This window comes from Fukomys damarensis, unplaced genomic scaffold (assembly GCF_012274545.1).
Source record: "Fukomys damarensis isolate Sample0158 unplaced genomic scaffold, DMR_v1.0_HiC HiC_scaffold_26, whole genome shotgun sequence".
In the NCBI taxonomy this organism is placed as follows: Eukaryota; Metazoa; Chordata; class Mammalia; order Rodentia; family Bathyergidae; genus Fukomys; species Fukomys damarensis.
The window spans coordinates 8,743,539-8,755,869 of NW_022900938.1; the positions used below are offsets into that span (position 1 = coordinate 8,743,539).

General features: G+C 36.2%; 1 protein-coding gene across 8 annotated transcripts in view; it reads right to left on the reverse strand.

Annotated features, from left to right (window-relative positions):
• Positions 1-12,331, reverse strand: part of Ankar (ankyrin and armadillo repeat containing) — a 54,785-nt gene that overhangs the window by 33,075 nt on the left and 9,379 nt on the right. For all 8 annotated transcript variants that reach the window (XM_019209394.2, XM_033756317.1, XM_033756315.1 and 5 more), the window contains 7 exons: positions 11,249-11,412; positions 10,492-10,595; positions 8,331-8,511; positions 6,880-7,099; positions 5,448-5,483; positions 3,833-4,034; positions 2,267-2,475 (listed from right to left, as the gene is read on the reverse strand). In XM_019209394.2, coding sequence (XP_019064939.1) covers positions 2,267-2,475; positions 3,833-4,034; positions 5,448-5,483; positions 6,880-7,099; positions 8,331-8,511; positions 10,492-10,595; positions 11,249-11,412 — 1,116 coding nt within the window. The remainder of the gene's footprint in view (positions 1-2,266; positions 2,476-3,832; positions 4,035-5,447; positions 5,484-6,879; positions 7,100-8,330; positions 8,512-10,491; positions 10,596-11,248; positions 11,413-12,331) is intronic.

A 12,331-nucleotide genomic window follows, 5' to 3' on the forward strand; every position in this document is an offset into this window, starting at 1 on the left:
GGGATTGGGGATTGCTCTCAGGACCTTGCACTTATGAGGCAGGCAGCAGCACCACTGAGCTACATCCCCGACCCCTAGCTACACTTAAAAAACAAATAAATATTTTTTAAAAGATAGCAAAGTAAACTACTGTTTACTGTTTATAATTTTAGTATTTCTATTATTATTATTATTATTATTATTTGTACCAGGGATTGAACTCAGGACCTTGCACTTATGAGGCAGGCAGCAGCACCACTGAGCTACATCCCCGACCCCTAGCTACACTTAAAAAACAAATAAATATTTTTTAAAAGATAGCAAAGTAAACTACTGTTTACTGTTTATAAAGTTTTAGTATTCAATAAATTAGATAAGAGGATTTATATATTTTTGGGTTTAAAAAGATATTTAAAAAATCTTATATGAATTTATACTCCAGACCAAAGATAATAAATACGCATGCTTGTAAACAATGACCAGAGTAAGAAAAAAGTCCATGGATTTATCTTTTCCTCACCTCCTTATTCATCCACTCTTATTACCAAATTTATCCTGACCCTACCTTGGCTAAGTTATTCCATGGCTCTCTCTTTTAAAATCCAGCTTCCACTCCAAGGGCTAATCCTGGAGACTTTTAGTAAACTAATTCTTCTTTTGCCAGTAGTGGAAATGGGCAGCCTGAGGAGGGAGAGCTATCCCAGGGTAAAAGCAAAGAAGTGCGCAGACCTCTTCAGATCATTGTCAGGACTTCCCAACGATGGCTCTCAGAAGCATTGGCTGCTGGGTGTTTTTGTGTCATTAAGCTATTATTAGGGCTATACTTTCTGTTCTGAAGGTGGTGTTTACAGTGGTTTAAATCCATTAAAAATAACACAGTGATCCTCTCAGTCTCTCCTAAAAAGTCTAAACTATAGTGATATTGCAAATATTTTCCCATATCTCTTGAGGCTGATGCACTCAGAATATGTTCCCAGCACTCAGCAAGTTCCAAGACGGATACTGAGTGTGTTTTGGCTTTTCTGTTTCATCTGTCCAGATATAACCACTTTGGATGCCTTTCCCAATATCTTTTGTGATTTACGTATTTCTACATATTTGCACATGCTGTTATATTTTGTTATATTGATCTTAAGATGCCATTTGTAGATGTATTGGAAAATTAGCTCGTTCAACATCACTCTGTCATTTTCTTTTGCTTTCCTTTGACCATATTTGGGATTGTTAATTAAATCAGTATTCAGTGCTTAATTATGATAGCTATACAAATACTATTCATGGTGAAGTATTACTGTATCTCATTTCTCACATTTTTCTTTCCTGCAGGCAGTAATTTCCCTGTTTCACTCCATCTCTTAGATTTCTTTGTACTTGCTGACAGTTCTTCCTGCCTTTTCCCTCCAGGTTAGGTGCACAGTTCTATTCCCTTTCTAGCCATTCTTGAAGTCCCCTTTGCTTTTCTCTTGGTGAGACTTCTAGTTTCCTAGGTCCTTTTCTCTTCTGTTGGGGAGGGAGAATTCCAGCCTCAGTGCCCTTAGGTCTTTCCTGGCAAGGCTAAGTAGAGCACTCCTGACTGGCAGGGCCATTTCTCAAGCTTTCTGAGGGCTGTATGGTGTGAGTCTGAGAAGTTTTTCACATTTCCATTTTTGGCTTGGAAGGATTTTCTCTGGCCGTGAAATCTTATCATTTGCCTATCTGAATCCATTGTCTAAGATTTTGTTACTATATCTTTTCTCATTTATTCTTTGTATATGCTTGTCTACTGCTACTGGTGTAATTATTATTAATCATCATGCAATTTTAGTGGGGTCTCAGGAAGGAATAAAATTAGATCCATACATTTAGTTACCCAAATAATCTTTACCCTCAAATTTCTAGCAAGACTGAACACAAAATTAGGGGGGGAGCTGTCAAACAGAATTGTTCACAAAATATTTATCAGAATATGAAGTATTATTTTGACAAAATTATCTCTAAAATTAGGAGATAATAAGTTGGAGGGTATCTTCTCTACCTAAAATAATTTCCTCCCTTTCCTTTTTTTAAAGTTACTTTTTGATAGTAGAGAAGATGACTTCACTTCTGAGAAAGTTTGAAAAACAACAATAACTATAATTGTATAAAACTGCCACAGATGTTTTATTTTAGCTTAGAAAAAGCTACTTTTGTATACAAAAATATAGTTCTTTATCATTTGTATTTTTGTTTCTCATTTTAACTCACAAGTTACTTATTTTATGATAAGAAGAACATTTATTTACAAAGAAATTATGTGTTCCATACTCACCTACTAAAGTTTTCCAAACTGGGAGTTCAGGAATATTTAATTCTATTATATGCATAAGTACCTCTGTGTGAAAGGTTAGCACTGACAAATGAATTATATTGTTTCCTTTAGTGTCTGTTTTTCTCCAGTTAGCCCCAAGAGAAAACAGGTATTGAATAGTGTCCAGAGCTCCCGAAGTGGCAGCAAGTAACAGTGGAGTACATTGATTCCTAAAAATCAAGGAATGTGTTGTAATAACATTTGACTACACATAAGTGTCAACTTGAATTTTGTTAAGCCATTCAAAGTACCTTTGTAGGAACCGTGATTGCTACCATCACTGTTTCTTCCTTATGATCACCCTGTATTTCACGTGTAACACATTTGCCTGCCTCACCTGGCTATACAGGTCCCTATGCTCCTTTCTGACTTTATTGTCAAGGCTTTTAATTTCTTTGGAAGTTGATAACACACAAAACTCTTAGAATATACTGTCCTGACTACTCCTTATCACCACTCTGAATCAAGTAAAAAGCAAGGCAAGTATGAGCCCATCTCACAAATGGTGAAACTGAGGCTCAGGTAGGGGTCAAACCTATCTCCTCATACCTCATTTCCAAATTTCAAATCCTATTCCTCATTGTTATAGAAACTAACAACTCGTTTAGATACTGAAGATCTTTTGGCTGGGCACATGGCATCCGGCCCAGTGTTAAATTTCCCAATCACTCTCAGAGCCAGATGTGGCCACACAACCAAATTTGGCCAGTAAGTTGACGGAAGTCACGTGGGCAACTTTCTAAAGAGAATGGAGAGTTTCAATTCTCCCTCCTGTGGTCTCTAGTCAGGACAGTAGAAGCACGAGTTGCTTTCGTACCATGTTATGGAAGCCAAGTTCAGGAGCAGTAAGAGAAAGTTGGTGTCCTGGAACTCTCAAACTACTACAGTAGCCCTACACCACTGAATAATATTTGAAGACATAGAAAAACCCACAAGAAACTCCTCCACCGTCAGATTCAGAGGTGTAAAAGAGTAACGTGTTCTTTAGATTCCTAGACAAGAATGTACCTTTAGAAGAAGCTATACCTCTACCCCAAACATTGGTCCTCACTTAAATCGTGCAACAAAAGATATTGAAGGACACTCTCTTATTTCAAAATTTTCTCATTTTCTTCTTCTGCACTTCTCTTTCAGATACCACCAGATATTGTTCTGTGAACAAGCCCCATCCACTTTGGTCTGGACCCCGAGAGCTAACTCCTGCTTGTATAGGGTGCAGTCTAGAGCCACTTTCTACTCCCTAATCTTAGGCTCCTTCCTAGGCACTAAGTAGTTAACCTGACCCACGATCCCAAGGAACCATATTACTGGGACAAGTTTAGGAAAAACTTCCAGGGGCTCACTGCTGATTCTTCTAGAAAACATGCATAGGTTGATTGAAGCTTTTGTTTTAATAAATTCTAAAGATATGTGGTAAGAGAAGACAGTAAGGACCTCAAGTCACCCATATCAAGAGCACGTCTTTCAGTGTGACTGTGTGGGGAAAGCCATGAATGTAGAAACTTGCATACTTTATAAATAACTTACTCAGCGGTTGCCTCTGCTTCCAGCAGACTGGGATCCTTCCTACAGAGAACAATGATAATGCAGATATTATCATAGAAAGCGGCAAAGTGGATGGGCATCCAGCCTCTTTTTTCAGAAAGTGTGTAATCAGCTTTGAAAGAAAGTAGACAGATGGTGGACTCCAATGAGCAAGTCTGTGCGGCCAGGTGTAGAGGTGTTGGACCTGGGGTGGATGGATGATACTTCAATGGTCAAAGAATTAACACTCCTTACAAAACCACAACTTTTGGGCATTTAACCACAGAACTTAGTATTATACAATATGAAATCTCTAAGATAAGCCCTAAATGAATTAGGCAGTGCTGTATTTCTCCTGTAGCTCTGGATGCCCGACCATGAAAACATCATACTTCTTTAAGGTGAATAAATATACACAACTTTGAAAATGTTAAATAATTAAAATTTAAGTGAATGTACAAAATAGCATTGTGATAAAATAAGCTACTCCTTATTGAAATTATTTTCCATTTTATTCCAATATTTTTTGGTAGGAGATGAGATTGATAAAAAATATGTGTTCACCAAAGGCTTTTCTATTGCTAAATCCAGTGGATATTTGAGAATTCTCATCTTACTTCTGAACAGTATCTTTATACTGTTGGCCACTTGTTCCTATTTAAACTTGTTACTGTCTTGACTTTCGTCATCTTATGCTCCCTATTTTTCTCCTTTGCAGCCGGACTCCTTAGGGACCTTCTCATTATCCTGATGTCTAAATGAACCTTAAAGCTTTTTTAGGCCCTTTTCTCTTCTCAGTGGCTTCACTTACAACCTATAAGTTGGTGACGCCGAGATGACATCTGGTGTCTTCTTTGAGCCCCAGATTTCTATCACCCAGAGCTAAGTACTCCACAAATCACCTCTCACTTAATACTTTCACAGTTGAACTCCTATGTTTCCTTCCAGATCTGGCTCTCTATCTTTGCTCTCTCAATCAGGGAAAGACATTATGATCTAGCCAGTTCTATAAAATAGAAACCTGGAATACTCCTTAGCACCTGTCTTCATTTTATCTCTACAGTCGATCCACCCCCAGGGTCCAAAAATCTCAGGAACCCATCTTTAGGGGCCTGATCTAATCATCCCCCAGCTGCTATCTCTACCTTTTTCTTATGGTCCTTTCCCTACTCAACTTCTTCAAAATGTAATTCTGCTCTTTTGATTTCCTTGCCTAACACTCTTCAGTAGTGGCTCAAAGGCTGTGGATTCTGAGGAAGAGAGATAGGACCTGCTGGATGACCCTGTCTAAGAACTCACAGATTCATACAGCCTTTAGAAGCCCGAGGAGCTAGGTTATGCCAATTGTTTATTTTTAAAGGTGTAAAAACCACTGGGGGGTATGACCTTATAAAAACAGAGGTGGCAGCAAGTTTCACAGTTATAAAAAAGGAAAAAAAACTCAAGAAGGATATCAAGTAACCATGATTAGAAAAAAAAAGGACACTTCAAACTGAATACCAAAGGTTATTATGGGACATCCTCAAGTGACAGAACATTCTGCAGGCTGTAGCCTCTAAGGAGACTTACAATACACGCCACAGCCTTCGGAAGCACTGGAAACACATTTACTTCTTACCGTTTCTTTCTTTTTTCGTGTCCATTTTGGATGACTCTGTTTTAAGAGGGAGCACACATAGAAGCATGTTATTAACATACAGTCATTTCCTGGATTAGTCAAAAGAGTCCTATGAATAGAGCAAAATGACTATGTGTAGATACGGGTAGCAGGATTACATCCATTAATACTGAGCGTGACTTTTGGTCAAGCCACATGGGCGCGCTGCTTGTGCCTACTCAAAGCAGACTTGTGCTACAGTCAAAGCAGACCCAGAAACCCTGCCTCTCCAGGGGCCCCTGAAACTCACAGCTGCTATAATATCATGCTGAGGAAGCAATAATATGACTAATAGATATTACTAGTAATACTTCAACATCTACCCAATCATCACCAAATGGGAATCCAAGAAGGCAGAGGATCAACGGGAAACTTTAATTTACGAAAAGTTCTTTTCACACTAAAAAAAGAGAGGAGTTTAAAGATAACACATCTTTAAATAATAGGGTACCTGTTGTGTTTAGATTTGGTTGTATCATGCATTATTTTAACTGGGTTCATTATGTACTGAATGCCACAACTGACAGACAAATCTTCATACTATGTAAGACATTTTAACCACAGGGATGGAGGTCAGAATAAACTAGGAGTCAGGGTTAAAGCATAACAGTTTATTTTGGTGGGTGCAAAAATTTAACACAGCTTCCTAAAATAGCTGATCTAATTAAAACACAAAATCACCATTTTATTGCTGATACCGTTGTACCACCCATTTCTGATAATTTATCTTTATTTTTCTTGACAATTAATCTCTCACTTTCATTTATAACTTTATTTTTATGCTACTCAAATTTATTCCAGTGAATGTAAAAACATGGGTGCATATTTTATAATCATCAAAAATGGCTTTTTACAGTTTAAACCAGGTTACCCTTGAAGGTGCTATTAATCATAAATAGTATTGTAAAAGAATGTCTTCATTATTAAACATATGAAGAAACTAGTCCTTAGTTTAGAATGATATATTAATTGTGCTTGTACTTCACAATTCTATCCTGCATTCATTCATTCAACAAATATTTCATGAGCAACTACTAATGCCAGGCTTTCTTTGAACACCAGCTTACCATGACAACAATGTCTACCAAATCCTTGCTCTTATGGAGCTACTATTCAATTGAGGGAGACAAAATAAATATAATACTATATAAACTAGCAACAACTGATACTTAATAAAACTAAAAGGAGCTCTTAATAGACAAATGAAACAAAATTCTCAACTTTGCTTAAGACACCAACACCAAACTAACCTAGTTTTAAAATCACATGCATTCAAGGGCTGGAGATTTAGCCCCGTGGTTCTGCTGCCTGCCTTGCAAGTGAAAGGACCCGAGTTCCATCCCTGGTACCCTCCCCTCAAAAGCATTCTTAATGCGGTTAAAATTTACGGTACCTTGGCCCAACATAACAAAGCGTCTCTGGTTGACGTTGAAGTTAGCGTCGCACAGGTGACATATGATGGAGATTCTGTTGTGGAGAGCAGCGTGGTGGAAAATTGCATACCCTGCTTCATCGGAGACATTGATCGTGGAGCTTGAGGTTTTACGGCTAAATGTATGGAAAACAGCAGATAATCCTCTTTCCACAGCGGACTTCAGACCAAATGGTACACTCTAGAATTATTAAGGAGGCCGGAATTAGTTTTTAAATACTTAATATAAAATCTACCTAAAATTTGCTTTCAGGAAAAAAGGACCCAAAAATGTGTTAACCAAATCACATGACTGCTATTCAACTATTGTGAAAATTTCCCAAGATCTACATGGAAAGTTTCTCACTGGTCAATGCTTAATGGTGTCAGAGCTATGTATAAAGTAATGCTTAGAACTTTAGCATTTTATCTGGTGAGATTTTTTTATTTTTAAAGGATAAATTGTAGACCTTTAGATAACAAAACAGTAGACAAATACCTTCTGAGATAATTTAATTTTTATTTATTTATTTATTTTTATTTTTTTGATTTTTTGAGACAGGGTCTCACTATGTAGTGAGACTGACCTGTAACTCACTATGTAGCCCAGGCTGGTCTCAAACTCACAGTGAGCCTCCTGCCTCAGCCTCCCAAGTGCTGGGATTACAGGCCTGCGCCACCACACCCGGCCCTTCTGAGATAATTTGAGAGAAAACGAAGATCATTGGGTTCCTTTCTTTAAAGATAACTTAACTTAGATATCTAGAAACTTAAAGTGTACAACTATGGAAATACAGTTTGTCTTCACATCTCAAAATGGAGAGGTAAAAACACTATTCCTTATACATTCTGACTACTAGATGTTTGAAAATTAAACTATCTATTAAAGTTTTAAAACAAACAAATGGAAAGTAAATAGTCTAAATATTGCTGAGCTGAATGATCAGCTCCAGAAGTCAAGGTCAAGGCTTGTGAAAACAACTTATAGATTTGATGCAGGATTTTAGGTTTGTTCCTTATGTTCACTCCTAGGACAGGAGCCAGCTTCAGCCACTTATGAATTGTGTTACTTGAGAAAGGTTTTAACTCTCTGTACCTTAAATTTCTCATTTGTATAATAAGACCAGTAATAGAACTAGTACCTTAAGAGAATTTTTTGATTTATTATAGTTCCCGGCATACAACATAAGCAGTTAATAAATACTAGCCATTACTAAGATTAATCACAATCTAATTCATTAATAGGCTATTTAATACTATTCCAGAAATTTATGATCCAGAAGCGTATAGCTTTAGATAGTAAAATGTGGGATTTTATATTATATTGAAAATTTTATTTAACCTCTTACTAATTCTTAGGATAAAAATTGGAGAAATATATTTATTGATAATGTAACTTTTTACACCGAATTATGTGACAGTCACTGAAATACCTTGCATTTCATAGCTTTTTTGAAACCAAATTTTTTCTTAAATTGTTCATGTAACTGAGCATCCGTCAGTGGAAGTCTTTTCACCCTCAAAGTGTTCACTATTTCATTTATGGCTCCCCACCACTGTGTCTTATATAGTTGTTGATAGAAAATTTCAAGATCAAAACAGATCACATAATAGCTATAAAAAATAAAGAAGAAAAGTTTTTCAAACTTGGAAGTGGTTTGTTATTTTTTTCTATGTTGGCAAAACTTGATTTTTCCATAATATAGAACTGCAGTTCAAATTGTACTTGATCATAAATATATTAACGACATAATTATTAACTTATTAATCAAGTCTTTATACGAAAAGAATCCTCCCCATATTGGCTCTTTGGGTTTACTCTGTCCTTTCCATACCAGACATTAGGGACACTGCATTAAAGTTACCAGAAGCCCAAATTCTGGCTCAGGGAGTTCTGGGTTCCTCTTTTAACTATTTTTCCTCCTTGTACTCCTCACACTGTGCCAATATTTGCTTTTCTCATGGTTGTTTGCCCTGGAATGAGGCTCTGGGTAATGGCTTGGCTTTTACTCACTGTAGCCTCAAACCAAAGAAACTCACAATCCACCAGATCCCTGAGACATGGGGCAAGGGAGAGGAGCTTACAACAGCCCTGGCCCTGTCACTCTGGAGTGGAGGAGTGATTATATTTTGAGTCAGTGTGTTTCCTGGGAGTGCTTATCATCAAAGGTAAAGAAAAATGGTGGAAAGTTTTAGGGAAACATTGTGTTATGAATTAATCAGAGGCTAATACTCTCCTTGATCTTTACTTCAACTCCACTTTTTAAAAAGATGTAATAGACCTCATTGCTTTGACAGAGGTGTACTTTTTTGAGGCGTCATTCTTCCTAACCACAAAATGAAATGAGACCACACAATACAACGTGAAGGCTGTCTCCACCCGCAGCCTCCCTTCCAGTAAGTAGGATGGCTAGTCACTTGTCTGTCCATCCACACTTGTACAGGTGCCACGTGGCTTTGACTTCAGCTCTGGCAGTAATCACTGTCCAGTCAGTATTCAATAGAAAAATCCTCTTTTCATCCATTACTGTGATACTCCCTATGGCTTATTTCTTTTATTCTCCTATCATGCATCTTGATAGAAACTAATAATCTTTACCTTCCCCTACTGTAACCTTCAACTCATGGTCAATAGCCTCCTTTAACCAAAACCCACCAAAAAACTTACCAACGCATAGCCGCCATATTTACTGGGAGCTCTTCAATCTATTTTCATATTCTTAAAAGTTTCCATATTTACCTTACAGACTATATTATCCCATCCTATATTATTTCCTCTCAGTCTCCTTTGCTCCCTTCCTCCTCTCTGTACCTCTCTCTACCCTCTCGAGAAGTCACTGTTCTCCAGAGTTCCAGACTTGTTCCTATTGTCTCAACCTTTTCCATCCCTTCAAAACAAACAAGTAAACTTTCTCATATGCTTTTAAATATCTTCCTCTACTCCAGATATTTCCTCTCCACATTCCATATTTCCAAAATTCAGTGTTTAAGATGTGAAAACACAAGAATACAACATATAAAAGATGCTCGCAATACTGCTTGGAGGAAACGTACTACTTAAAAAAAAATGACAGATACAACAAGACTGAGAAGAAGAGGATTTTTAAACCATATTCCTTATGGAAATAAAGTGGTGTGTGCTGAGCCTATTGCTTTCAGTTGACTCACATGATTTAATCCCCAACTCCATCATGATTTAACCATTGTGCTACTCATAAGAACTCATTTTAAACTCTAAGAGGGCCAGGGATTTGGCTGAGTGGTTCCACACCTGCCTTGCAAGTGCAAGGGCCTGAATTCAGTCCCCATTACCAAAAGAAAAGCAAAAAGCAACATTTTAAACTCTAAGGATCATTACCCAGAAGTTTATCAAGCTGAAGTAATAACTGTAGCATTCACCACTACATACTTTGTAGAGTGTGTCATTCGTGGGGTCATTATTGTTCTAGTGTTTCCATCAAAAGGGGCTGAGTAGCTTCTAGCATCTCCATGTAAAGGCTTAAGCTGTTGTATTTTGACACATTCTTGTACTACATTCTCTGCTAACATTCAGTAATATGTGGCTAGTGTGAATAATCACTGAAAGTTCCTTACCTTTTCCCATGAAATTCCATGACTGGTATTGAGTAATATTCTTTGTATCCGAAATCTTCTGCAGATGTTTTAGCAGCACAGGCCCGTATTTTTTCTAAATTGTTCTAAAATATTAATTATGTTACTGAAGCATCTTTGTACAAATCTAAATAATTATGACTTCTTTTATATGAAAATTTATACATTTAAGTGAGAAGATTAAATATAATATTCCAGAAAATTTTGAAAGTTACTTCATGTATCCTATTCCTACTTTGGAAATAAAGGAAAATCACAAAAGAAAAATAATGTAGATGAGGTACAAAAGCAATGGCAGCTGAAGTGTATAATGTTTATAGAAAATTCCAGATGAAGAAATGTTCTCAGACTCTAGAGAGCCTCCTTTTTAGTACTAGTGTTTGAGGAGAGTGGGAGGTTTATAATGAATTCTCAGTCTTTTCTACAACACCCTTTGATTGATGGTTCTAGGGCAAATATGCCTATTAGAAACCCATAAATTTTGTGAGGATGGTGTATATTCCTAGCTTATTCATCACTTTATCCCTGACATCAGCCCAGTTCCTTAGATAGAATTACTCTTACTTCATTTATGTTAAAGTAAAGTGTGAAAAAGTTAGTGAGTTGAGAAGACAATTCTCTGGACACCTGCATAGTGCCCGTTTCGATAGAAGCTCTTTCTGGAAAATAGGAAAATAGAAACTAGGAGAAAAAGACTTGTGAAACAACAAACCATCTCAGAAACAACAATAATGTAAACCTTAAAATCATCCAAAGCATTCTCAATTGAAGGGGTTGTGATATCAAATTCAATTCCTCCATGAACATGAAAATATTGATTCTCTTTGTAGTGAAAGTTCTGGCATTTGAAGTCTCGTCCATAAATAAACGGAGGCAGTTCTCGCTCTGTCTTGACTTTGTCATCTCCCAAAATGAAAACAAACTTTTATTTAAAAAAATGAAGAAATATAAATAATCATATTTTTGAGATCTAAATTATCATTAATGGAAACAAAGTAAAATATTCCACATGAAATTAAGATCTTATTATTTACAGTATATAAAATTTTTATATTCTAAATATACATAATATTTGAACATTAAAAGTATAACAAACAGCACTTTCTTAGTATTTCATCATACAGACATTGTAAAAGTATAGTCAAAACATTATTCTATTGATTTCTATAAATGTGCATAAGATTTAATTATCTTATCTTCAATTATCAGAAAAGACCTGAAATTTTGTGCCTTAGGAAATCTTTGGTTAAATAAACAAAAACCCGAGTTAATTTAGGTAAAAAGACACACTATAAAGAAAGAAGTAGATATATTTTGTATATGAAAAAAATAACTGGCCTATATTTCTGGAAAGTAATGAAACCACACATAAAACATATTTAAAAATAATTTTGTAAAAGCCTAATGAGGATTGTGTTCAATATTTTGACTGGTTAGTAGACATTTTTATGAATATAAGGCATATAATGTATTTGGAGGAATAGAAAAGGTACATAAAAGTATAAGGAATAATGTCATACCCTAATCTGACCATATAGAATTACCTGTTTATACTTAGTCATGTTTGATTTAAACAGTTTATGTAAGAAAACATTAGAGATATGACAATATCCCATTGGCACAGTCCCTCCAAGTACCATACACACACAAACATGCACAAACACACACACATACAAGTACACACACACACACACACACGTGCCACAAACACTATCCTGATTTCATTTACAAATAATTCATAGGTTATAGGGCTAGTCATTACCTCTGAGTTCTCATGTTACAAAATTTCACTATATGATTTGCAAAACTTCTACCAAAATTT